General features: G+C 38.9%; 1 protein-coding gene across 6 annotated transcripts; it reads left to right on the top strand.

The window, feature by feature from the left end:
- Window positions 1–167: 167 nt before the first annotated feature.
- TIAL1 (TIA1 cytotoxic granule associated RNA binding protein like 1) lies at window positions 168–23626 on the top strand. 6 transcript variants are annotated; one of them, XM_077349921.1, is made up of 13 exons: window positions 172–416; window positions 4282–4349; window positions 7707–7803; window positions 10154–10252; window positions 10460–10514; window positions 10817–10904; window positions 12785–12860; window positions 15752–15860; window positions 18083–18178; window positions 18263–18347; window positions 18819–18942; window positions 20382–20521; window positions 22094–23626. In XM_077349921.1, exons 3-13 carry the CDS (start codon window positions 7792–7794, stop codon window positions 22209–22211), a joined length of 1002 nt encoding a protein of 333 aa, XP_077206036.1. In that variant the 5' UTR covers window positions 172–416; window positions 4282–4349; window positions 7707–7791; the 3' UTR covers window positions 22212–23626. The 6 variants fall into 6 exon arrangements, with proteins under 6 accessions (XP_077206034.1, XP_077206033.1, XP_077206036.1 ...); XM_077349920.1 differs by having other exon boundaries at window positions 10103–10252; XM_077349919.1 differs by lacking the exon at window positions 4282–4349 and having other exon boundaries at window positions 168–416.
- Window positions 23627–27967: the final 4341 nt, after the last annotated feature.

Here is a 27967-nt window from a genome sequence, read left to right as displayed (position 1 = left end):
GGAGCCTGCGTGCAACTGATCGTGGAGGCCTCGCGCGACTTACTCTCTCCCGCAGGTCCCCTCCGAAACTCTCGCAGAGCAAAATGGAGATCGGAAGCGTCTTTCTAGTCCCTCAATCTCTATGGTGGGTGTGGGGAGGCGAAGGCATGGGCTGCGCTTGCGTGTTGCGTGACTTCCTGAGTGGTTGGCGGCAGCGGCCATTTTGTGGAGTTTTGGGTTCCCCCTTTTCTGCCTCTCGGTTCTGGTCCTGGTCCTGCTCCTGCCTGGGCCTGCGGGAGACGAGGCATCTCTGGCTTTCGACGTCTCGTTCTCGCGCGTCGGCGCCTCCCTGGGCCTTCACCTGCTGCGGCGTCCGGGGCCCGTCTATGAGCGCCCGTCCCTACCGCGATGGAAGACGACGGGCAACCCAGGACGCTGTGAGTAGGGCGGAGGGAGGCTTGGGGGTCCGGTGGGCACCCGGGAGGATGGGCAAAGGGGCGGGGGGTCGCTAACAGACGGCGCTATCCGATCGTCCCCGCGATCGGGATCTGTGAAGAAAAGGCAGGCGGGCGGGCGGGCGGGCTGAGGGAGGAGGACGCAGCGTCTGCGGAGGTGCCCGAGTACAGCTCGCTAATTGACGTGGGGTAGAGAGTAGGTGACTGAGAGAAGAGAAGAAGCGTGTCCTCAAGGTGAGGCCAAGCAGCTGGGCACTTTCGATGACTGAGCTTGCGAATTCCCCCCAAACACGCAACAACGTTATGCACCCTTTTGCAATACACGCTAGAATCGGAGGGATCTGAATTGTGCTGTGTGAAGCTAAAGAGTGGGGCTGTGGGAATCCTTGAGTCATTGCAAGATTGTGAATACTTTCTTTCCACCTGTATTGCTTTGATTAGACTAAGCGTGTTGATATTCCTAGGATTCGTCCCGAAAGGTTCAAAGTTTTCATTTTATGAGATGAGATATAATTCAGGTCTCTTGGACTCCATGGAATTAGTTTCTTCCGTACGACCTGTAATACCGCCAGTAGGCAAGTTTTGGGGTGTACTCAATGGATTTGGGATCCTTTGGGCACTGCAGAGACTAGACTCTTCAGTATTGTCTTAATTATATAGTCTGCTTTTCAGATAACAGTTCTCTTTCACAGTGCTTCAAACCAAAAGAGAAGTCTTATGTATAATGTCCCCATAAAAATTGAAAATGGTGGTAAGCATTAGAAGTTTAATAAACCCCAAAGGGGGTTGGTAGTGCAGACTTAAACAGAGTATGAGGGAATTTTTAAAGATGCAAAAACCCAATGGAAGATGTATATATGAAATGTGAGAGTCCTGAAGTCAGAGACCAAGAATAAAAATATGTTAGCAAGTGAAAAGTTAGGTGACTTGTGAAGTAGAAAGGAAGAGACAACATGGGGATAGTTTTTAGTTGGAAGGTATGGTCCCTAAAGAGATCCTAGATCTTGACTGTGATGCAAAACTGTTGTTCATAGTCGAGATATTTGCTGAATCTTGGAGGCTAATATGTGAACCATATGTTTGCTGTATTGAGTGTCTCTAAGTGACCTCGCTGCAGCTTTGACAAATACTTAAAAGGCTTCTGATATTTATATTTAACATGTTGGTAGAGTAGCTGCATTTTGATTTGATGAACCCAGGGTTGAGCAGTGTGTGCAGTGGTGTTGAGCATTTTGGAAATATTGTGAGGCAGACCATGTAAAAATATGCAAAATAGCTATGTGGGATGTGGATTTCACTCATGAAAATGTGAGTGTGAAAATAGTTAACATTTGCATTTCTTCTGCAGTACTCTTGAAATTTATTTCATAAATATTGAAAATGGAATTTGCTTATTTGTTCAGACCTTTAGTATTTTTGCCACCATATTTCAAAAATGTCTGAACCAGGAAAACAATGGTTTAAAAATGTTGAGGATTAGAACTTTTGCCTCTGGGTTGAACAAAAGATGGTCCAGAGGTGGTGAGGGATTCATGTTCCTCTGTAGAAGAGCTTTTACTTTGCATCAGTCTTGGGTTCAATCCTTGGCATCTACCATTAAAAGAACCAGGCAATATGTGATGTGCAGGAGTCTGCCTGAGACCTTGTTGAGCCACTACCGGTAGATAATACTGACCTTGATGAATCAGTGATCTGATTCAGTATAAGTCAGCTTTCAATATGGATTCATGCTGCCCACTCCTGCCCTGGACTATGTCCTTGAAAGTGGAAGGTTGACTGGGATTTTTGATAGGTTTAGCAGCTTATATAGCAGTATGGTATGATTTTATTCATATCAATGCTATATGTGGTCACTGCCTCCTCTTGTTTCTGTGCTATAACACAGTGTACACATTTACCATACAGACTGTTGCCTGTATTAAGGGGACAAAGTATAGCACTAAAGTAGTTGTACAGTAATTGGTAACACATTCTACTTCTCTTCCACTGTATTATAAACTATTCTGAAACATTTTCTCCATCTTCTTGGCCATCTAGAACTTACATTTTATTGACAAAAGAAGGATAGAGCCCCAATCTGTTAAAATGTTAGCATATTTCAGTAGGCTCTGTAGTGCTGCTAATTGGCAATGGTGCTCCCCCCCCAAGCTTAGGATTTCTAATGGATCAAAATTGTGACTGAAGACACAAGAACTTAAAACAATCCTTTGCATGGAGGCTTAACATTTTATCATAAGACATGGATTTTACTTGGATAAAGATAGACAATTGCCATTTTAATATTTGTTGTACATTAGAGAAGCTGCTATTTAGGTTGCTATGTAGTTATAAAATTGTGCTAATATAGTATCTTGGGGCCAGTTAACCTTTTAATGCAGGATACTTCATTATCAAATACTTGCAACTTACTGCTGCTGTCATCCAGCTATTTCACATCTATAGATAACAGGTGGAACAGACATGTCCAAGGTACATTACGACAGAGGCATGTGGAGAACAGGTTTTTTTTTACTTCTGTTAAATATAGCTGTGGTCCCTACATTTACTATATATTGGGGCACCTTTGGAATTTTAAAGGGGTGGGGGTAAGGACCACCCCAAAATGGTTTCTGCAGGAACCAGAGACAAATTCAAAATGTCTGCTACATAATGTGTCAGATACAATATGCCCCTTCTCACTTCACAAAAGAATTGCAGAAGAGAAGTAACAAATGTAGGTAAACTGAAGAGGGGGGGAGAGGAAAATAATGGGAATAAAAATAAATGAATGAAAGCCCAAATGGAGGAGGGAGAAAGACAAAAAGAAAAAAAAAGGAAGAACACCTGAAGTAGGAATGAAATCATAAGCCCACATGCATACTACTTTTTCTGATTCACCAATGGCTGCGGCTGTGATTGCACTTGTGGAAGACCCTTTCATTTGAATCAGGATAGCCAGTAACAAGTAAGGTTGGGCACTTCGGCCTGCGCCTCCGTGTGTTAGCCCGCCAGCACACCAACATCCGCACCTTCCCCCACCCATGGCGCAGCATGGCACTGGCTGTGTCAGGAGCGAACAGCCGCTTCAGGCACCGAAGCACCGAACCCTAATAACAAGCCCTACTACCTCACACTGGCCCCACCCACTTTCGGAAAAGCTCATCTGTTGTCAGCTGGAGCTATGTTGGGGGACACAGGAATATATTCTGATTTTTTAAAAAAAAAATCAGATTAGCATCTGCTCCTAGCATGACAACAACAGATACATAAGGTTAGGGACTTTGGGTACTGTCAATATGGTAATGGGGGAGGAGACAGTTTAAATTTTGCCCTTTCTCAATTGAGCTTTTCATAAATATTATGCAATTGATATACTCTCTCACTGAAGACAGCACAAGTCTAAGATTTGCCTGATAGTTGAAGGTGTCCTTTCTTCTGATTAGACTTTTTCAGTAGGCCTTTTATTGATATCATTTATTGATATCATTGATACATATTGTTCACTGAATAAACCTTTGCATGTAGTAAAAGAGTTTTTTGTGTATATGAAAAATAACTTGATATATATTTTTTTACTGGTTGTAACTACAGCAGCCTACTTTTGTGCACATAATCCTCTAGGTCAGCTACAGAGAGAGAATGGGGTGGTAAGAGTGTTCATTCAGAAATAAGTCTCAGTGTGCCAGTAGGTCTTAGGGAAAGGTAGATATGCGCAGGACTTCAGCCTTAGTTAATTTTACAGGCTGGATTATTGTTTTTTTTAATTTTATTTTACTCGGCTTATATAAATGTTTCTTCTGTATGCAGCAACAGTTCCTAGTATTGGAACCTATATATGTCAAACATAAACTATTTGTTATCTATCTAGGTTTCTATACTATGCCTGTCAATGCAGCATAAGTGGTGTCACATGAATTAGGGAGACAGCCTATAGAGGTATGGTATATGCCTTTCTCTATTTCATTATCATTTTTTAAAGTTAGTATAGGTTAAAAATAGCTTTAAAATAGTATTTTGTACAATTTTGTTGAGTTACTTAATTGAAGTGCTTTCTAAGATTTAGGGTATTCATTCCAAAATAACTTTCCTGGTTGTAATTTTTTAACAAAGCAAATAAATAAATCATACTCTTCTGTAGGCTGCCTTCCCAGTTATTTTCCTAGTTGAAATGCCACTTCTTATATAAGGCCCTGCACATTTTTTCCCTAGATACATTCTACCTTTTGGCAATGAAGTTTCCTAGACTCATTCTTCACTATGGTTTGGTAGATTTATTTATTTTTGAAACATAACATCACAGAAGTAAAAGTTATTCTAATCTCAAAGCAATGCTTAGGAAACATTGTTGTCTGAATACTAAATGACAAAACGACTTCATCATTCAGCAAGCTTGCTAGATGGCTAATATTATTGTCCCATATTATGTGGCTAGCAGAGGCTTGCCTACGAACACCCAGAGAAGTCATGGCTTAATTGAGTTTTGAACTATTGGCTTCTGGTTTAGAAAACTGAGGTATTGCACATAATAATCTCTTATATTGACCTCTGAAGAGGCCCTTCTTTACCTTCTGTTTAACTGAGGACCAAGTCCTTTTATGTTTATAGAACAACCAGTTTGAAGAACAGGACATGAAGGCTGACTCTTCCCACTGTTGTTGTCTGTCAGCACTAGTATTCAGTTTCTACCTCTGAACATGGAGGTTCCATGCCTAGCATAGATAATATCCATTGATGTACTTAGGTAGCTGTGGAGATTATTCTGAAGATGACCTCTGCTACCTGAGAATTGGGTCTTCCCGTGACAATATTACAAACCTGCAGAAAAAGCATTATGGAAGTAAAACTTGCAGTCAGCCTTGCACTAATTGTGCACAGCAGTAGGTGAAACAATTGATTCAAGTGGGTAGCCGTGTTGGTCTGAAGCAGCACAACAAAACAAAATTGAAGTCCCGTGGCACCTTTAAGATCAACAAAGATTTATTCAAGGCATGAGCTTTTGAGTGCAAGCACTCTTCCTCAGACTATGAACTGACCATCATGACACTGGACTCTGATTTTGTTAAGGTTAGAACCAAATGTACTGATGATTAAAACTTAGATATACCTGAGCTGCAAGCACCATAATGATCTCTGTTGCTAGTTCATCCTACCTAGCATTTGGTTTTCATGTTATTACTATGGTAGGACTTTACTGGAAGATCCTAGGATCCTACAGAACTGATAGCAGACTCCATTTCTCATTGTGGATAAGCCTTTTCCTGTCATTGTTGTCTTGTCACCCAGATTCCGGCGATGCTCATCACTTATATGATGGATTATTTGCCTGAGCTGAGACAGGCCTAGATAACTAGTTGTGAAAAATATTTTCCCCCTCATTGGGTCTTATCTTGATGGACATTTGTCAGTCAATTAGCTGACCAGTGAAATATGATCTGATTCTTTAGATAGTTCATACTTTTTCAGATGTATTCCATTCTGTTTTCTGCTTAGATGAAATATTTCTGTTTTATACTTAGATGAAAAATGTTTAAGCATGACATTTATTCAAAATTACAAAAATGTAGTTACAAGTAATTATAAAATCAGAAACAGTTATAAGCTTAATAAAATATAGATCATTTTTGTAAGAACTCGCATACATAAATGTTGATAGCAAAGGCCATTCTTGTCATGCAAAAGTACTTTAGAACTGCTGAAATAGATCATTGTCTAATTTGAGTGATACACAAAGCAACTTTCTTGGCTTGATGAAATATTTGATCATGCTTGTCAGTTAATGGTCTTGGAAAGCCTTTTTTGTAGTGTTTTACTTAAAATGAGTCAAATGGCTTATAGTTGTGCTGAAAGAGAGGTCTGCTTCATGTTCTGATGATTTTAGAAATTTGGGCTTGCAGGAGCTTCACATATTGAGTTATTCTGGGCCAATGCAAATAACCATGAAGAGAACAGTAGCCACTGTCCTCACCTCCACTGAAATATTTTTCTTTTTCCCACTTTAAGTTAAAGGAATATTTAACATTAATGTTGAATTGGGACATAGATAATGGATTTATATGCGATGAATGTTTGATTTTGAAGAATGCCATAGAATAAAGTACTTTTACAACTGAAAACTCTTGTGATGATTTTTGAAAAATTACTGCCATGATCTAGGTACCTTTGTTAGGAGTACTCAATGTTGTCATATTGTATCATATAATAATTTCATAATTAATAACAAAAGGTATGCCTAAGGATTTGCAGGACAAGAGTTCTTGAGAGTATTGCCCAATGTGTTGCATCACTAACTGCTTTCCTGTATATATTTTTTCATTGGAGAATAAATTTAAATTTGGAATTGCAGTAACGTAATTACTGGAATGGTCTAAAGATTTCAAAAGAACCCTGGTAGAAAATACCATAATAACCATTATCTAGAGCTCTCACAAATGACTCACAGTAGTTTGGAAATGTTTGATGTTTCGAATAAATAGTTTGGAGATACAGGAGCAAGTTGTAATTTTCCATTTTTTTGGTATTTGGATACAGAATCTGTTCCTTGTGTGTGTGCACTGTGTAAACTTGGGATGTGCACTTTGGCACGATTTGGCTGCCATGGCGATCAGCCAAGCCCGTAGTGGTGCGTAGGAGGCCAGTGCCACGGCACAGAGAGGAGGGGCGGTAGCGCCTACACTGCCGCCCTCCTCTTTGCGCCATGATGCTGGCCTCCTATGTGCTGCATCAGGCTTCGGTGATTACTGAAGCAACCGAGCCGAAGCTCACATCCCTATGATTTTTCTATGCATTGCTCCCCACAGGTCCACCTAAATTCCTATGACTTAAAAAGCAGTTTTTAAAGGGCTTTTAAAAATAGAACTGGTACAGGTATACATATACTTTCCTTTCTAATGACTCCTGATAATTTAAGAGAAAGTTTATGCATTCTGTGGAGCAATCTTTTGAGAAGGAAGTTCTCAATAAAAATTGACACATGTGTGGAATGGACTGTTCCTCCCTCAATTGCACTCTTAATTTTCTTTAAGGGTTTAGTTCCCTTTTCTGTGAAAGCATACCTTTATTGTTGATCTGTCTTGTATTCTTTGGATAACTGAACAATTACAGTTCTTTGTCAACAAAAATATTACTATTACTAATGTTTTATAAGTACTTAATAATGTCTTTGCTGTATAGATATTTTTAAAGCATGAAATTCCGTGAACTACTTAATAGTGTAAACTTCAATTTTATATGTTGGTATTGCAGCCTTTGCAAGTGATGAGTGGATTAATATTACATCTTGTTCTGTTCGTCTAGCTATGTAGGAAATCTCTCTAGAGATGTGACAGAAGTACTTATACTTCAATTATTCAGCCAGATTGGACCCTGCAAAAGCTGTAAAATGATAACAGAGGTAAGACTTTTCGTGGCCTTATAAATACAATTAACATAATTGCATGCATGCCACACATATTTGCTAAATTTGCAGTGGTTAGTCAACTGATTAGACTAAAATCTTGACTAAAAGTTTTTAATAGGGGGTACATTTTTCAACCACAAAACTGTTAATTACTATTAACTTATAGAAACAGCATATGGCACACACTAACTTATAAGAACCCTCTCCCAGACAGGAAGGAATACCTCTTCCAACATGGTTTCTCCAGTGATGTATTATATCACCAACAAACCGCATATTCTTTACTGCGGAGCTATTTGCTTTTATATAGTAATCAGTAATTATATAGTAATCAGCTGATATAATACTCATTGTACAGTCAGTTGAAACTTCTTAAACTAGGGGTGGTGATAGCCTTCTCTGCTATAAAAAACTTTTAGAGTTCAGCCAATATATTTGGTTCTTGAGTGCTACCATTGGTCTTATGTGCTGTATAGCAGTTGTGCTTCAAGTAGCATCTGTATTTGAAGTGCAAACTTTTCATAACATCCCTTTTACTTTATTCACAAACATTCCTTTCTTGCTTCCATTGGAATAGCCAAACACTTTCAGTGTTGAGAATATCTTAGCAAACAACTGTTGTAGACAAAACTATTGAACTTGATTTCACCTGTCCATTTTGAGAAAATTGATCTTATTTAGCTCTAAATCCCTAACTAGAAAATTAAAATGTACCTATCTTTCTGAATATTGTGGAAAACAAGAATAGGATAATGATGATGTGCATTTAGCCAGTACCTGTATAGAAAAATAGTTTCTTTTTGTTTATTTCTTGGTACCCCACTAGGTTCGTTTATCATCTGTTTTTGTTTAGACTTTTATATATATCACTGAATTATGGTGTTATATCTGCACTCTGTGGCCAGTTTAAAACATGGCCCCTTTAAAGTCCCAAAGGTTCATATTGCAAATGGCATGGCTCCAAATATCTAGAAGACATTGGTGTTGTCATTTTAGGTCTTCTTTTCTGGAATGACTAACTGTAAGGTAGCCTTCTCTTTGAGCATGACTTTTTTTTCTTTGAGTATATAAAGAGGAGGTCTTACCTCCCAGTGAACAAAATCAGGAAAGTTACTAAGATCCTGAAATATATTTCAAAAACTTTGTTTATTCTCTGATCTGGTGATTATATATTCTTATGTATTCTGATTTAACTGGAGATCTGTATTTCCAATTAAAATTGTATTTAGAAAAGGACTCTGGATATTTTAATTTATCATCATCCCAATTACTAATCAGCAACAGGCCTATTCAGAATTCATTAGAAATAATCCATAATCATACTGTGAAAATTCACATGACTTTCCTGTACTTAGTTGGGACCTTAAGAGAGAGATGAACATTTTCATAGTGAACTTTGGGATTATTTGCTTGTTTCCCAATAGTTTCTCTTTGAAATAAATGTATGCACTGTGTATTAAAATATAACATTAAGGATTTTAGCATAGAAAATTTTTACAGTATCCCCTGAAATTTTCCCAACAGCTTGCAAATATTTGTGAGCAATTATATTTGAATAACTTAGTACATCTTTCTCTCCTTCATAATTCATTAAGGGCTAAGTGGGTGGGACCAGTCTGGGTGAGGGGCAAATCGGAAGGCACAAAGCGCCTTCCGATTGGGCTCTCAACAGCGATGGCGGCCCCCTGGGAGGTAGTGAGCCAGGCAGGGAGGAGGGTGAACGGAGATCGCTTCCCCTCAGCTCTCCAAGCAGCGAGGCCCCTAGGGACGCTGGGAGAGTAGGGGGATGGCGCCCGTCTGCGCCCGGGGGGCCTTCAAAGCTTGTCCTTAGGGACGGGCTTTGATCAAGTTTGGTTATAAAGCGTCACGGATGTAACTGGCACTCTGTTTACCTTGTTGAAAGTTTGAAGTTTGGAAAAAGAGCTCCTTCACTCAGAAGAATTTTACTGTAAGAATAACAACTGCTTTGAAGTTTTCATAGAGAAGAACGAGACATAGATATCTAACCCAGAACCATTTTTCTCCCTGTGACTGTCATACTTGAAAAGAATACATTGGAATAAGGAAACTATTAACCCTTTATATACATAGTATAATCAGCAAAGTGATGTGGACCCTTAAGTAATCTTTGTTGTACACTATATGCCTATCTGGTCATATTTTGGAGACTTTTATTCCTTAAACAATTAGCGTGTCAAAAGTGGACTACAATTTTTAAGATTTAAATAAGCATTTGTAGTAATATTTATCTTTCTAGCTTTAAGTAATATATTTTCCTGGATTTTCTTCTCAGCAACCCGATAGCAGAAGGGTCAACTCTTCTGTTGGATTTTCTGTTTTGCAGCATACAAGCAATGACCCATATTGCTTTGTGGAATTTTATGAACACAGGGACGCAGCTGCTGCATTAGCTGCTATGAATGGGAGAAAAATTTTGGGAAAGGTATGTTTACATCAAAAAAGAATAATGTCATAAATGAAATAAGCAGTTTCACTAAAATGTAAGGAAAACATTTGATCCCTTAAACTGGAAATATTTTATACCATCTCATTGAATATAAGAGAAAACACTTCTAATGCTGGTATTGGGTATATGTTGTCTGTGCTGAATTTGTACAGGTTGGTAATGAATGTTTTTTCTTGTTTTTAGGAGGTTAAAGTTAATTGGGCAACCACACCAAGCAGCCAGAAGAAAGATACATCAAGTAAGTAATATTATGGTTCTGGAAATAAATTACCAAATTAATTGCAACAATATTATTCATCTCAAGAATGTATGCCTCTTTAGCTTGCTTCTTGTCCATTTTGAATTTTCTACTATAGTTGAAATACAACACATTCTTCAGAAGTCTTCCTTGGCTCAAGTCTGTTTACTGTTTCACATTGGATATAACCTGTGAATTCAGATACTGAACTGTATTACTCCTGCCTTCACTATGATTGTTTGTGAAAATTAAATTATTGGGTGACAGCATTGTATGTCATTGTGTTATGCTTTTTCTCCTAGATCACTTCCATGTTTTTGTAGGAGATTTAAGTCCAGAAATAACAACAGATGACATCAAATCAGCATTTGCCCCATTTGGTAAAATATCGTAAGTAGCATCACTTGTATCTTAAACCACTAGTTAAGAAAAAAGCTCTTACATAAGATTGTTCTTCTTTTAAAACAATGTTTTTCACTTTACTTGGATAATTTCTTGATAGCAGTGTAGTGGATGCTTTATAATGACTTTGTGCCCCCCATGTTGTCCAACAAAACAATGAGTCCTGTATTTCAAACCCATTAAAAGCTTTATTATATTTATATACCATCCTCCCCTGAGGCTTATACTTTAAGCACATGCTTAATACTTTGGGTTTTTAACGTTACTGACAAATGAAACAGAAAATCATGTTTTCTTTTAGTTTATTTGGTTCTTGGGTTTCATATAGAGATATTTCAAACTATTTTGCATCTAATAATTATATAGCAGTATTTGATCACATGTAAGTTAGCATGGCAAATTATGAAATTTAGTTATGTGCATGCATCCTTTTTCTATATTTTGTATTCTTGAAATTAGGGGGGGAGGGCTGGGGGGGAAGATCTGAAGGTATGAGATTTAAATATTAATACTTCAGGAGCAAGCCTTTTTTTTTGTTTGTTGCAGTACCTAAGTGTGTTAGTTCACCCCCTACCCCAAAACCTCAGTAGATAGTAAAGACTTCTGATTAAATTTGAAATGAAAGTTGCTTTTTAAGTAATGGTTTGAAACATTGCAAGCATTCCTTTAAGTCTGTCTACTATTGCGCAATTTAGCTTTTTTTTAACCCTTTGTTTCTTTTCACACCTTTTAATACCTTTCCCCAAACTCAAACCTGAACATCTTGTGCTATTTTATGGGAATTTATGTCTGCTTAAAACAAACTCTTTTCTCTACCCTCTGTGTACTTTTAAATGAAACATAAATCTTATTTTGTCTGTTTTGTTTATTTTACTTTTTATCTCATGTGGTAAGTAGTACTGTTTGCTAGCCAGTATAAAAAGGTTTAATATAGGTTTCTGTTTCTCAATCTTTATTTATACCTGAGACCTGCAGTTTTTCTAAAGTCCAAGTCACAATTAAAAGTAATAGCATTCTGGTTATTTTGCAGAATTGCTCATAAGAATGGACAGGATCTTGAAGCTAACTGCAAGGAACTGTGCACACTGGAACTCAGTTGTAGATTTTTTTCTCATTTCTATTTATTCTTATTATACATTATTTATATATACATATTTTAGTATTTACATTTTAACATTCTATATTCAGTGCAGTTCTATATTTCCAATCATTTAACTTACTCACTAAAATTTATGTGTAAAATTTGTTGTTTTCGTACTGGTGTGCTTAGCATTGTTGTTAGTTTTATTCTCCTTTCTTAAATTTCTGAAAATGTCAATTTTTCAAAATTTACAGCTGCCCAAACTCCAAAATGATGGTAGAGAATTGACCAAGAAAAATAAAGAAATCTGTTAACAGGCCATGTATGCCTTTTAATTCCTATTTTTTTCCTCTTTTTCAATTTTTTAATATTTCATATTTTGTATCACTAGGCAGAGGGCGTTTATTTAGAAAATGCATGGTAAAATAGTTAGAAATGTTAACAGTTACTTATAGAACAGTAAACCTTAGAGGGCCCTAGCTGATAGAGTAATAGAAAAGGAAACTTTGTTCCTTTTTAAAAAATTTCCAATCTGAACATTTCAGTTGTAGAAAGTGCAGGTTATGTGAATAGGTTGCATGTTTATTACATGTTATTTTTTGTCCTACTGCTTTTTTCTAACAGGTAAAGGAGCATTAGGGAGAGGTTAGGTGTGGCTATAGCTGTAGGGTTTATTGAGTTTATGTTAGGGAAAATTATGCTCACAATACAGTGTGTGTGGTTCCTTTTAGTTTTTATTTTGAAAATCTTTAATATTTTCCTCATATAACTGTGCTTCTCTTCACAGGGATGCACGAGTAGTTAAAGATATGGCAACGGGAAAATCAAAAGGATACGGCTTTGTGTCATTTTATAATAAACTGGTAATAACAATGTCATTGTTTGTTTTTCTTTACTATAATGAGTATGACATATATAGTGAATGTCATTGAAAGTATGCTTATCACTATCTAATGATTGGTGATGCACCAAGGGGCAATCTCAAGTTCCACTGTATTCTGGTAGAGCTGTGTCTGAGCTTGCTGGCTGCTGCTGAGATACTCTATTGTCAGCCAGAGGATGCTAAATGTATAGTTTCCAGATTTTACTCTGTATCTGAATATCTTAGGCAGTACCTCACAAAATAGATAGATGCCCCTATCAGTGAATGAAGCTTAAACATTTATAGAATATATATATTCCACATATATAGAGGGTTGGAACCATTCTTTACAAAATTGGTGGTGCTGCAATCCAGCCAGCTTCAAGTTTCTTTGGCTGTCTGTTATCTCTCCCCTATTCCCCTGTCCTACTTTTGCTGAGGTTCAGGACCATGTGACCTGGAGGACTGCTGCAAAAGGGTAAAAATCCCCCCTAATGCAAATGGAATTCATAGAGCAAGCCTCACATATGTGTGGTATTCTCTTTTGCTTAGCAGCACTCTGTCATGCTTGCAGGGTTGTCACTTGCCATGGCATGCACTCTGAGTGCTTCAGAAAAGAAGGCAGGGCTGTTGTGAAGGCAGAACCAATGACTGGCTGCAATCATCATACAAATAAAGGAGCTTTTCTCCACCAGTCACTGGAGAAGGATCCTGTAAACAGGACCTGTGGATCATAACTAATGTAGGGAGGCAACATCTGGATCAGCTGTCTGGTGGGTGGAAAGAAAAGTAAGCCTGAGATAGCAGCAGTGGCACTTGGATCAGCTTGTGTGGTGTGGGTCCAGATCAACTATCTGGCTAGATGGGAAAAGTAAGCATGGGCCACAGCAGTCCTCTGATCAGCCAGTCAGCAGAGCAGGAAGAAGACAAGCACTCCTCAAATCTGGGGCAGGGGCTGAAGTGGAAAAGTGGTTGATTTTGTGCTAATCACAGTTGGCTGCCAAGGGGAATGGAGATCAAGAGAGAAACACCTCCTTGGCTGCCTTTATGTGTGTGTGTTATCCTTTCCCCCTTGGCAGTCTACTGTGAGTGTATGTCTTTATCCCTCCTTGCAGGTATATCTGGTCTTCCCCCTTTTGTAATCCTATGTGTCTATTATCCTCTTGGTTTTCTATGATTTTCGTTAAAATAATGTCAACAAATTTGCAAAAGGATTGGCTCCAACCCATAATTTGTGGATTAAATGTAACATATATAAGCATAAAATACAGCTTGAATTTTGGAAACATAGAAGTATTCTTAGTTACTGCTGGAAGTCATCCCTCCCTCTCAATCCAAGTGTATGAAGTGATTACCCATATCTAACAGATAAATGTTTAATAAAAACTTGGTTCTGTTAAGAAAATGATGTGATGGAACATCCATTTGAAGGAATGGATGTAAGGCGAATTCCAATTTTGAATACAATTTGGAAGAGCAAAGATGGTTGTCTTTGTTTTCTTTGCCTTATCAATAGTGCCTCCTCTTCCTGATTCTTTGTGAAAGTTTTTTCCTGTCCAGATTGCCATTTCACTTCCTTCAGAGGTTGTACTGTATCCAGCTGCATTAATACTGCTTTTATCTTGAGCAACTAGAACTTCTTAAATATTTCATTCCACTGCAGAATCCATTCAATGGGAGAGGCAGTGGGGGGGGGGTGTATGGAATTAGTAGTCATACGGCAGGGAGTAGCCAGTATTTTACTGTTACCTTTTTTAAAATTTTAACAGTTTGGACTAGTTCACTTGGTTCAAAAGCTTATCTGTTTAATATGCTATCTACTAAAGGCTAGTAGATCTCAAGTGAGGAAGTGGATGTTTATGCATAAAGCAAGAAATTGTGTGTATAGAAACATTTGCTTTCTGCAAGGCTCCAAAGGCCATATGGCTATTATGACACAGGCTATACATCTTACCTGTTTCCTTCTTGTTCAGATTTATTACTCTGATGTCAGTATCAAGGCTAATATGCTAAGGCATACTGCCCAGTTTCACTCCTGTTGGCCATCAAAGATGATTTGTTCTTGATAAGGCACTAAATGCTTACTAAACAAGAGGGAAGCATTATGAGTCCCCAGAGTTTTTAAGGGAGTTTAGGACTACATCCATTTCTGTCTAGAAATCACTGATGGCTAACCTAGAACAGGTTTTTCAAGTCTATTAAAGCCTAATGTCTTACCCTGGCAAACGTACATAAACCCATAGTTGAGCTAGAATTGCTAAAGAACAAGCCTTACTACGACAGGATTAGCTTGACTATCGCAAAAGGAGCTGTTTGCCTTGACATAGTTCACAATTTGGCCCATTATGCACGGCCGCCAAAACAGTGATTTCGGGTCACATGGAAAACGCGGAGGGGGAAGACGCGAAGCACACCGGTTATGCACGGGATGGGGCGTGACGGCGGCAAAACCCAGAGTAACTGATTATGCATGGGGCGATCCCGGTCACCCAGAAGCTGCGCTTTCTTCCGCGTTTCGCTAATGCGGCTTTTTCGGCGGCATGCACCAAAGCTGCGTCTGGTTGCAGCCGGCATCGTGCATTATCGGTGATTTTAGTCGCCGCCATTCCACCCCGAATGTGCATTATTCCCCCCGTGCATAATGGGTCTTTATGTTACTAAACAGCTATGTGTACATGAGGATGACCTGGTATGGTTAGATATGTTTAATGTTGCTTTTAACAAAAATTGGCAGATAGATTGGTCCCTTTAAATCAAATAATTAAAATGCAAAGAACATATTGAGCATGTTTTTTTTTTAATTTCTAATCTGATCACGTATGGCTCATTCAGAAAAGTTGTCACCTTATTTCATGTGCATTATGAGCTGAACCCTTTTTTCCCCCCTGACAGGATGCAGAAAATGCAATTGTGCACATGGGTGGTCAGTGGTTAGGTGGTCGTCAGATAAGAACTAACTGGGCAACACGGAAGCCCCCAGCTCCCAAAAGTACACAAGAAAGTAAGTGACCTAATATGGATGGGGGGGGGGGGGGCTTGTGCTAGTCCAGTATTCAGACTAATTTGTAGGACCTGCCATCTGTAGTTTATTGTATAATTTTAAAATACTTTTTGGAGAGTTTCAGTAGTAACAGCATTCATTCAAAATGTTCTAAATCCATCATAGTATCTTAATAGTCCTTTCAGAGGGAGACTGTACACCTTTTTAGACACTACATTCATATGTACCAAGAGTCTCCCAATTGCATATAGACTATCCCTATATATGATCACAGGGGCATCACAGCTGCACTACATGCAAACTGGCCACTAGATATTTCAAGGTTCTAATTTGTGCATACCAAAAAACACAGATATATAAAATATGTGTTCAGTCAGCATGGCAAGCAGACATATTGAGAGGATTGTGAATTGAGAGTGCTTCCAAATGTATGCAGTTTTTGAGCTTCTGGTACTTGTGGATGTAAGATCTTATTGGAACTTCTATATCAGGGTTACCTAGAACTTTATTCATTAAACTTGGTTGAGTTTAGAAGTGAGATTATTCTTGCACCTGATTTGGAAAGAGCTACTACTGGGTTTTTAATCATTCTATCATCTGCATAAACTCTGAACTGTTTTAGATTAAATAGGATTTCTCTGAAAAGCTGGATGAGATGGCATTTTTTAAAATAATGGAATTCGTAATTCCCTGAGTTTGACGTTGCAGCTTTTAGACATCAGCCTGACTTGAAGGGATGCTTGTCATAAAGTGGGAGATGTAATGATGTTAATAGTTTTAAACAAAACAAACACATGCATAGTGCCTTAGAACAATTTTAGTCCTAGGTAAGTCTTTAAAGCACATCCAGATGTGGTCATCCTTGTTCAATACAGTTAAGTTGTTTCCAGCAAATTTGTTCTCATTTTTAAAATTGGGACAGATGTAGACCAGAGAACAACAGACTTTTTGATATAATAATATAATCACATGCATTTAGTAAGTTCGAGCATTTAAGTGACAGAAAATAAACTTTTAGCCAAAGTGTAAATTGGTAATAGCAAAGTAGATTGTAGGAAATCAGAAACAGTAAATAAATAATACAAGTGGAAATCCATGAGAAACTTGCGAAGAAGGGGCATTCCCCCCTTTTTTCCCTCCCATCTTCCTCTACTTTTCTGCCTCTCACTCTCCATCCTCTCATCTCATCTCTTACACTCTTCACACCTGTCTGCCCCTACCCCATAACTCTCTTTCTGCCCCTGCTTCAATCACTTTCTTTTTCTCTTTGCCTATCTACCCCATCACTTTCTTTCTCTCTGAGCTCCCCTGCTGAAGCTCCCCCGATAGGCACTCGTGGTAGCTCATTTGGGTAAACCAGCAGAGCTTTCCTCCCCTCTGTGGCTTGCCTGGAGCTCAGGGCAAGCCAGTAGACTCTTCCCCGCCCCTGAAATTCTCTGCTGCTCCCCTGGAGCTGCTCTGTATGATCCAGCAGTCATCGTCTTCTTCCCCTTCCCTTCCAGTATTGATGGCTCCCCCAAAGCAGCTCATGGTGAGCCAGCAGGCTCTTCCATCCCTCCCTGCCACTCTCTGTGGCTTGCCTTGAGCAGCAGTGAGTGAGCTATCTCTTTTGGTAGTTTGCCTGCTGAGACCCCTGCTTGGCATAGCTCCAAGTTGGAGCTGTCAGGACTATCTGTAGATTTCCACATGTAGGGACAAACTTGGGATTTAGATATTCTGATTTATATAGATTGCTTGGAGAGACATCAATCAATTATACCAAAACAGAGATGATCTTTGGGTGTAAATCTTCCTATTAGAACTAGACAGCCAGATTGACTCAGTAAGATACTGATTTTTTTCCTGTCAACTGAAATTAGAAGATATTGGGAAAATGTGTTAGGTTTAAGATAATCACCTGCTCTAAGACAGTCATTCATTTTTCTAGAAAACTAGGTTTCTGGAGGATAAAAGAGAGTCTATCTTATTGGAAAACCAACTAGCAAATTCATGGTTTAGAAACTTTAGATAAAATGTTAATGAGTGACTATGTGTTTCATAGCATGCATTCTCATCTACTGTACTAGACCAGCTCTCTAAGATGATTAAACTGACACTCTAAAATCTAATCACCATTTTAGCACTGATGTTCTTGGTTATTAACATACTGCATATAGTTTTCAAACATTATGAAATGTAAAGTAGTTGAGAAACAGATCTTAAGTGTGTGTGCTGTTTTGCAGACAACACAAAACAGCTGAGATTTGAAGATGTAGTGAATCAGTCAAGCCCCAAAAATTGTACAGTCTACTGTGGAGGAATTGCTTCAGGATTGACAGGTAGGAATTAATTATATGGATCTCATAATATTGTAATTAATGCTAAGAGGAACAATGACTGAAAGAAAATGTTTCCTCTCCTAGATCAGCTTATGAGACAGACTTTTTCACCTTTTGGACAGATTATGGAAATAAGGGTGTTTCCAGAAAAAGGTTATTCATTTGTGAGGTAAGGTGATTAGTACATTTGTTTGGAAAGTTTATTCCAAAAATATTTTACTATGTTAATTATGCATATCTTAGTTTATAAAACTTTCTGTATTTACAGACGAGGAGTTATAGAGTCTTTAAACGTATATCTATCTATTATAATGTGAAATGAAGGGGCTGGAGCCATTTGCTTTTTACTCATCTTTGTGTTAGAGGTGTGTCAGGGTGTAATTTGCTCAACAGCATCTCCAGAAACTGAAGATTTACATACTGTCCAGCCTCTCATTAGATACCAATCCACTGATTCAGTAAATATGTGGCTGTCTTCTCCACTGCTGAAATGTAAATTGTAAACTTGCCCAGCAAAGGGACAAGTCACTGTTATTTTGATTACTGTAACATTTCAAATACAATGGTATATAAATAATTATAAACCATTTTAAAGACAAAATACAGAATACATTTGTTTTTATCTTGGTTCACTCACCAGGTTTTCAACTCATGAAAGTGCAGCACACGCTATTGTTTCAGTCAACGGAACCACAATTGAAGGGCATGTTGTTAAATGTTATTGGGGTAAAGAATCACCAGATATAACTAAAAACTTCCAACAGGTAATTTGACTATTAAATTTGTTTAATATGTTATCGTAACTGGTAATATCTTGGCCTTCCCACAAAGCTCAGGGTACATCAGGATAATGAAAAGCAATAAATAAACGAAGCCTTGAACATAATTGATAGTAAGATAAACAGTGAAACATGTCAGTTTGGCACACAACTACTATTTCAGGAATCAAGATGGATTCACAATTCATACTTTTGTCTAGCTACCGTTTGAGATTAAATCACTCTTGAGCAAACACCCATTTTTAGTGAAATGCTCTCTGAAATAGGCAGGTTTTACAGGCTGTCTGGAGCTAAGGAGAAAGGTACAAGTTATTTAAGATAGTTATTTATAAAAGGAATAGCAGTGTCATAGCTAGATTCCTGGCTGAGGCCAGTGGCACTACCCAGAAGTCAAAGGATAGTCGGAAGAGCATATCTGACAGGATACATTTATTTAAGCCGGAAGAGGCAGTCCTCTATTCATGTGGGTCGAAGGTCATGTAGGGCTTAAGAGGTAATATCCAGCACCTTGATTTCCACCTCTGGAAACAGGTAGTCAGCGTAGCTGCTTTAGAGACATTGTAATATGGTTGTATCAACTCATCCTATTAAGTAAAAAGGTCGCTGCATTTTGTATAAGGAAAACTTGTGAGTTGTCAACCTCAAATAGAGCATATTACGGTAATCCAGGCTAGCGGTTATGGAAGCATGGATCAGCATAGCCTGCTCAATTGAGTTTACAAGGAAAGACAATTCCTTAAACAACTATAAGCTGAAAAGGGCACTGTTTGCTGAAGCCTGCATTTCTTCCTTAAAGAGCAATTGGAAATCCAAAACCACCCTGAGGTGTTTTGCATGCTTGGATAATAATAATTTCAAAACCTTATAAACAGGAAGGTCACTGCCCTCTAGAAAATCTGCTCTACCAGCCACCACGATGTCTAGATTTAGTTTCAATCTATGATGCAATATTAATTGCATTACCTTAATTAGGCTGTGTTTGCAGTAACATTTAAATGGTGTAGATGCAAGGAAATTTCTATACCTGATCAGTCTTTCCCTCAAGATATTTGAAGATAGCACACCATTTTTATCAGATGTAAGCATATAAATATTTAGTTGTGATTGCTCCACATCATGATAATCATGTGGAAATGAACAGACAAGTCCAGCGTTCCCCAATGTTTGCTGAATATGCACAGGTCCTGCTTTGCTTAGTAGTAACCTGCTACCCTTAGAGGTTTGTATCATTTGGCTTCTGCATATGCTCCAGTGTGTTTTCTGCAGCTGTTATAGTTAAGAATTCTTTTCTTGAGCTTTTTCTATTTTTCACCAGTTTGATTTTTATTCCAGCTTTCCTCCAGGGAGCTCACCATGGTATACACAGCATGTGTCCCCTGCCCCCCCCCCAAAAAAAATGTGTTTCTTTTTCTTTTAACTTTCAGGTCGACTACAGTCAGTGGGGTCAGTGGAGTCAAGTTTATGGGAATCCACAGCAGTATGGACAGTACATGGCCAATGGGTGGCAAGTGCCATCTTATGGAATGTATGGGCAGGCATGGAATCAACAGGGGTTTGGTGTTGAGTAAGTAATTCCAGTTTTTTTCTAAATACCATTTATACATATTGTTCTCCCATGATAAAAATTCTGTGCTACAGTCTTGCTCAGTGCCTCATTTAGCTTAACTATTGTTCTTGGCTATAGTGAATAATTAATATAAATTAGTCTGTAACTTTTGTGTTTTTATCAGTCTTTGTTTCAGAAGGTTTTAGGAATTTGCTAGAATTTGTTACCTGTTATCAAGCCTCTACAGACATTCATTCTTTTAAGATGTGTACATGAACATCCTAGTTACAGTATTTGCTGGCGTATAAGACTACTTTTTTGCCCTGATAAATATGCCTCCAAGTGGGGGGGTCGTCTTATACACCGGGTGCACTTCAGTTGGGATAGACATAGCTGCCCATAGTGGCCCATAGTACTGTATTTTGAGTGGAAATGTTGGGGGGTCGTCTTATACGCCCAGTCATCTTATACACCGGCAAATACAGTAGTTCCATAAACTATTTCTGAAGTTGAAGTGGCTGCTTGTAGAACACATCTGGTCACTTGTTGCTATAGTGGCTAGTCATGTTCATGAGCATATAACCAAAACATCAGTTTTTATTGTAGGAGGTATTTTGTAAATCCACAAATGCATTCATTTTATCTCTAGCCTCCTGTTATTTCCCCACTTTCTCGATCCTAAAGACGCTCAAGTTGCCCCATCAGACTTAGAGGGTTGCTGCAGAAGGGGGAAGATTGATTCTCCTTTTGCCCATGTAGATAAGATCTTTTCCATAGGATCCAACTGTATAGGTGCACTTATGAGAGAAGCAAAGGAGCTGGCTGTGCCACTACATGCAAGAGTGTTGCATGCAGAATCTGTGAGGTGGAGCACTAACTTTAACCTACCGCAAAACTGATTTTAGCTCACTCGTGGAAACTTACAGATCCTAATGGGTTCCTGAATGCTCAGCGGGACGAATGCTGACCACCATTGTTGAGATAGTTCCCCCTGGTATACAGAGGAGCTCCCTGAGAAGAAACGGGAGCTAAGATGACTAGAGCGAGTTTGGAGAAAGACTCACGATAAATCATTGAGAACATCTTCTAGAATGCATATGAAAGCTGATGAGATGGCAGTGAAATCAGTAAAACACAACTCTTATTCGACTTCCATTGTGTCTGCGAACTCATGCCCAGCACAATTGTTTAAGATAGTCCATTCATGCCCTTAAGGAAGGACACCAAAATAATAGTCAATCATATATCGGCTGTGAGGCATTTGTGAGCTACTTGGCAAACAAAATCTCAACATTCTGTCGTGACCTCCCTCCAACCTTGGAGACAGAAAGCAAACTAGAGGCCCTTGGCCACCTCTGGAGAAAACACTGAGTACCTTCAGACGACTCACGCAGACTGACTACCAGGCAATCTTCAATCCTCCTGGCTACACTACCTGCATGTTATATGATAAAGTAATAAATGTACAGCTACATGTTTTCTCCCCCTACCCCCATTTTCCGGGTAGATGATACTGTTTTGTCTTCATCAGAAGTTGTATATTGAGGCATTTTGGTAACCAGGTGTATTCACCTTCTCTCTTTTAAATAGTCAAACACCATCTGCAGCCTGGATGAGTGGATTTGGTGCTCAGCCTGCCCAGGGACAAGCAGCTCCTGTAATACCTAATCAGGCTGGATATGGTATGGCAAGTTACCAAACACAGTGAACTGGGACTCTTTCAAAGTATGAATTCAAGATAGGCTTCAATTTCCAGTGATATTCAGAAGACTGGACTATAGACATTTGGGGGGGGGGCTTAAAGAATATTTATTTTGAAAATTGAAAATGTTTGGAACCTTTAGCACAGTGTTTTGCTTTTGGTGAAGGACACAAATGTCTTCTGGTTATGCCTTTTTAATTTTTTGTTCATGGTGGATATGGACATGTTTTTTCTTTATGTAAAAAATTAAAATAAAGTCAATAAAGACAACTCTGACTACAAATTTTGGTATATTAGAAAGACATGTTTAATAATGTGATTCTTATTACCATTCCATTTTTTGCCTTCAGTATTTTACATCACAGATTTTAAAGAAAAATGACATTAAAGTTGCTTTTAGTTGAATTCTAAAATGTGACATTTTGATTGAGCCATACATTACATCACAGAAGACAGCTTCCTTCAGTAACCACAAGGCCAGCATTCAGAAGACATAATCATGGAAAGAGCCTTTTAAAAAGCATAATAAACCACCAACAATTTTTCTCCGTGTATGAAGAAACTGAAGTCTCGTGGAAATGTTGCAGCCTAATGAAAAAGTGCTGTCTGCATTACTTGAGCAAACACTTGTCCACATTCATGAAGCATATTAAATCCTCAAATCTAGTTTGCTTAGAGTGGGGAAATTGCATTTAATGTTTGGCAGCAATCCTCCCCTCCCCAAGTGTGGTGCTTTGGCAGTCATACTTGTTCTTTTACATAAAGTTTGTACTTAAATGAAATGTTACAAAAGCATGTTCGGACATAGAAGTAGCAATGTAATTATTCAAAGTAATACTGAGTATACTCTACTGTTTTGCAGTGGGTTGACAAGAATGTGCAAGAGTGATATTTCCAAAGTTGGCTACTATGTAAAGTTATATGAATTACTATACAAAGAGCCTTAATTTTAATTTCATAAATCTTTAATTCAATCATTTTTGTCATTAGAAATCTTGAATTATTTTGCTTTGTACTCAGTTTGTAAATATTTTGGTTGACAACCTTGTATACCTACTTGAAAATTCACACAAGTTGTATAGTACCTGAGTGTTTAAAAAAAAAATCTTGGGGTGTTTTTTTAAGTCTAGAAATATGTAGCCCAAGAATTTTTTTAACAAGATTGTTAAAACATCTTATTTTAGAGATTCCTTAATGTGCCATTTGCTAAACAAAAATGCAGTTAAAACAATTATACTGAGTTGTGGCTTATTTTTTTAGTTAATCTTTTTTGTATTGGGATAGCTTGCAGGTTGTTAGTGCTTTTGACTTATAAATGGATAAATCATGAAGTTCAACTGGTATACTTGGGTTATTTTTCAGTTATTTTATGAATACTTTGATGATGAAACTGCCTCAATAAATTTGAAGTTCAAAATGAATGTAAGTTAGATACAAGAACTGTGTGTGTTTGCCTATGACAGCTAGGGGTCGCAGATGTTTCAGGTCTGAGGTTCAATGTACTGAAGTTATTCACTGGTCAGAATAGACCATAGATGACTAAGCTGCATCACTGAATAGAAGAGTCTTTTATTGTTGTGGACTACAATTCCAGGACAATATTTATTGGGTACATGGCATGTTCATTCTCTTGTGTTTCTTATGTAAGTGACTATTGGGAAAGTTCCATGCTATAGATGCAGCACAATTTGAAAATGGCTTGTTTGTATGTGTGGCAGTAGTGTCTCTGAGCAAAACTTCTACCCCTATCTTGTTTAGGGGGAAAAACTGGGAGAGTTTTTCCTACCCTGGTAATTGCCTTATCTGAAACAACTGCTGAGTTGCCAGAATTTATAACAAATTGCCATGTTTCTTGTAGTATTATGTCCTCCTATAGACCGTTTATGCACTGGGAACTTCAGTGCCCCAGCTCCCATACAGGAACACAAATGAGGCACACCAGGCCAAATCCTCCCCCGTGTGGGTGCAGGAAGAGGTGGGGCAACCTCCACAACTAAAACTCCAGCCTGCAGCTTGGCATGAAACCTTCAGTGCATAGACGGTCATAGCTGAAATATTTTTAGATTTCTGCATTGCTAAGTTCTATTCAAGGCTGGGAAGTTTGACCAGAAACTGCTTTAATACTGTAGTAAAGCCTAAGGCTAGCTATATTTACTGCCTTAAGAGCTGTCATTTCTGCTAAAAGAAAGTATGTTTATTCATCCTGAATATCTTCTGAATAGCTGAACTTTCACTCACTGCTAGAAAGATTTGTATCTACCAGGTGTTGTAGAAAGGTTATTACTAAATTTTTAAAAATCTGCTGACAGTCTGATCTCAATATGTGGGACACATATCTACTCAGGGCTACTTGGTCAGGGCCCACTCCCTCACAAACACAAAAGACTCCCTTCCCTCCTCTCCCCCTCCCTCACTCAGAAACGCAGACATACAGAGACTCCCCCCCATTTCTCCCCTTACCTGTTGGTTTCCCAAACTCCTCCTGGGTTCCTCCCCCTTCTCTCCCTCACAAACATACACACATACAAAGCCTCCCCCCCACCTCCTGTTTTCCCCCCTTGCCTGTTGGTTTTGCAACTTCCTCCTTGGTTCCTCCCCACTCCCTCCTTCACAAGCACACACAGACACAGAGCCTCCCCCCTCCTTCCCCCCCCCTTGCCTGTTGATATCTCAACCTCCTTCCGAAGCAAACACACTTACCCTTCCTATATTCATATCCGTTTGAGGGGGTGTGCCAGAAGATACGTCCCACATCAATAATGAGCATAAATGTTTATCACAATGAGCATTAATGAGGGTGGTGAATAAACCACAAAATGGCTGCCACAGGAAACAACCCAGTACAAATGTTAGGCAGTCAGGTCATGTGTAGCTCTAATGGTAATTCTTCAACATTTCAGAAACACTGTTCAACAGGATGCCTTTTTAAAGGAGCATTATTTTAAAATATTTTCATCTGCCACTAAAGAGACTTTTAAAAAAATTAGAAGCACCTGCAGGCCCCATGTTGGAGACCCCTATTCTACAGCTGTTTAGATGCAGCAATATACATCCTTTACAGTAGTCTCAGTTGAGTAACCATATCAACAAACCCTAGTCCTGCATTTTTTAAAGATGCATGGGGAACGCAGAAACATACAGGCATTCTCTGTGTTTTAAGCATTTTAGTACTGACCTCCCTTTAATTTTTAAATTGCTATACAGGCTATTCTAGCTATTGGAAAGGTTCAGCAATATATAGAGGTGGGAGGAGCTGTACAGTTTTGTGCTTTGAGAGTTATCTATTGCTTACATTACATAAGTTTTTCACTGACAGAATTTAGATTATTTGGCATAATCTTATGCCAGTTATTACCCTTCTGATGTTTGTACTCTGCTGTAAACTAACCTGTTTTTAGGCTGGAGAGATCAACCACTACCCCACCAGACTTCAGAATCCTGTCTGGGAAAAGCATTAGGAGAAAGAGAAGAGGTAACATGAGCCAACATTTCAGTCACCATCTGTTATTCAGATCACGAGAGTAAATGTACAGCTCTTCCTTATGTGTTTCTTCTGTGGTACAAAGACTGGGCCCAGGGCTTACCTGAATTTGGAAAATAGTGTAGGAGGAATGGTTGAAGTGTTTTAGATTAGATGAGGCAGTAGTATGTACAAAAATGACCTAGGAATCTTAGTAGAACATACATTGAACATGAGTCAGCAGTGTGACTTGGTGGCTAAAAAGGCAAATGGGATTTTGGGCTGTATCAAACGGAGCATTGTGTCCAGATAATGGGAAGTGATGGTGCCACTTTGCTCTAGTTCGGCCTCACTTGGAGTACTGTGTTCAGTTTTGGGCACCACAGTTGAAGAGGGATGTAGACAAACTGGAGTGTGTCCAGAGGAGGGCAACAAAGATGGTGAAGAGTTTGGAGACCAATGTTCCACAGGGCCTGTAAGATGGAGCTCTTCCACCAGGCACTTGGTTGAGGCTAGGCCAGGAAGATGGGGTCCCTCCTTATATAGGTCCCTGCAGAGCCTTGTAGAGGCACAGGTCAACTGGGTAGGGGCACCTCTCGCGGTGTGTCCTGGCATTACAGGCTGCAGTTGGGTTAAGGGGAGGGAAATAGATTATTTTACCCAACATCAAGCACTTTTGTTGTTTCTGTTTTATGGAGTTTATTCTTTGTAAACAGCCATGAGCTGGACTGGCTTTGGGAGTAAAGGTAAAGGTATCCCCTGTGCAAGCACCGAGTCATGTCTGACCCTTGGGGTGACGCCCTCTAGTGTTTTCATGGCAGACTCAATACGGGGTGGTATGCCAGTGCCTTCCCCAGTCATTACTGTTTACCCCCCAGCAAGCTGGGTACTCATTTTACTGACCTCGGAAGGATGGAAGGCTGAGTCAACCTTGAGCCGGCTGCAGGGATCGAACTCCCAACCTCATGGGCAGACAGCTTCAGACAGCATTTCTGCTGCCTTACCACTCTGCGCCACAAGAGGCTCTGGCTTTGGGAGTGGCAGTGGATAAATCCAATAAATAAATAAAATAAAATATTCTGAAGAAAAAGCATAGACTACTCTGAGGACATCTCTATGTAATCCTTACATGTGTAAAGGCCCCAAGCTTGAGCAAGCGATCTCAGTCTATGCATGCACAGGCATAACCTTAGCAACCAATACTTTGGGTATAATTGAGAAGAGAAGATGGCAATTTAGAATTGAACTAAACTTAATTTTCATGGGATATTTAAATCAGATAGGAAAAAAAAGGGAAATGCAATGAAATTGTATTATAATGGGAGAGTATATTTCAATCAATAAATCACGCACACTGGAAAATAAATAACCAGAAATAAAGAACTGGAAAATAAAGAACCAGCAAGCAATTTAAACAATTCCTAGCAGAAACTACAACGTTAAGCAAAATGTATGCTCCCATGGCTAGTCCAAAAGAGATTTCACCCATGTTATATGTGTGAATGGTATTCCTGAGAAGGGGGCAATGCTTATTCAAAACAGGAAGAATGGTGTGGGGTTAAAGCTCCACCAAGCAAGACTTGGAAGAAATTATCAGCAGGGGAGGAGTGTAGGCAAAGCAGGAAAAATGGACAAAAAGAAAGAGAGGATGAAGGCTCTACAATCCACGAGGATCAAGACTTTTTGCTAGGGGGTAGGGATAGATCAGAAATGTCGTTTCAGAAGATCTTTTAAATGCTAAAGTTTTGTGTGCATTTTTGACAGCAGTGAAAGATGGTGATGTTAATGAGAGTTCCTACAATAACTGAGCTGACAAATGTCATTTTCAGTATCCAAAGAACTATAAAACTAGTTCTAGGTCATCTGAAGGGGCTTAAAGCGCATTTTTTGTTGAGCAGCTTTCCCACATGGCAAACTGACTGAAATTGAAGGAAGTGTTATATGTGTGAACAAAGAAAGCGCAAACAAAGGAGGAAAAGTAAAATAAATCTGTGGGGGTAACTGAAGTCCATAGCAATAAATGGAATTAGGTACTTGGATCCGGCATGAATAGGGATGGGTGTGAACCAATTCATGAACTAAAGTTTTTCATGAGTTTTCGTTGGTTCATGGTTTACAAAACGATCTTCGTAGTCAGGTGACCGGCATGAACATTCCACAAACATTCATGCTGTTTGTGGTGGTTAGTAGCAGTTCATGAATGGATACATTTCCAGATAAACTGTCTCCACTTAAACAGATTCCAAAACTTCAACAGGGAGAAGAATTCTCCAGCCTTGGGAACACCAGTAGGAGCCCAATA

The sequence above is a fragment of the Paroedura picta genome, chromosome 8 (assembly GCF_049243985.1).
Source record: "Paroedura picta isolate Pp20150507F chromosome 8, Ppicta_v3.0, whole genome shotgun sequence".
In the NCBI taxonomy this organism is placed as follows: Eukaryota; Metazoa; Chordata; class Lepidosauria; order Squamata; family Gekkonidae; genus Paroedura; species Paroedura picta.
This window is presented reverse-complemented; position numbering and strand designations above follow the sequence as displayed.

What these genes read in the sequence shown, in the direction of transcription:
- TIAL1 (XM_077349918.1), top strand. Translation starts at nt 388, where the DNA reads ATGGAAGACGACGGGCAACCCAGGACGCT. An exon ending in GACGGGCAACCCAGGACGCT is followed by an intron (nt 417 to 7,706) that starts GTGAGTAGGGCG and finishes CTGTTCGTCTAG; the next exon opens with CTATGTAGGAAATCTCTCTA. An exon ending in TAACTAAAAACTTCCAACAG is followed by an intron (nt 18,943 to 20,381) that starts GTAATTTGACTA and finishes TTTAACTTTCAG; the next exon opens with GTCGACTACAGTCAGTGGGG.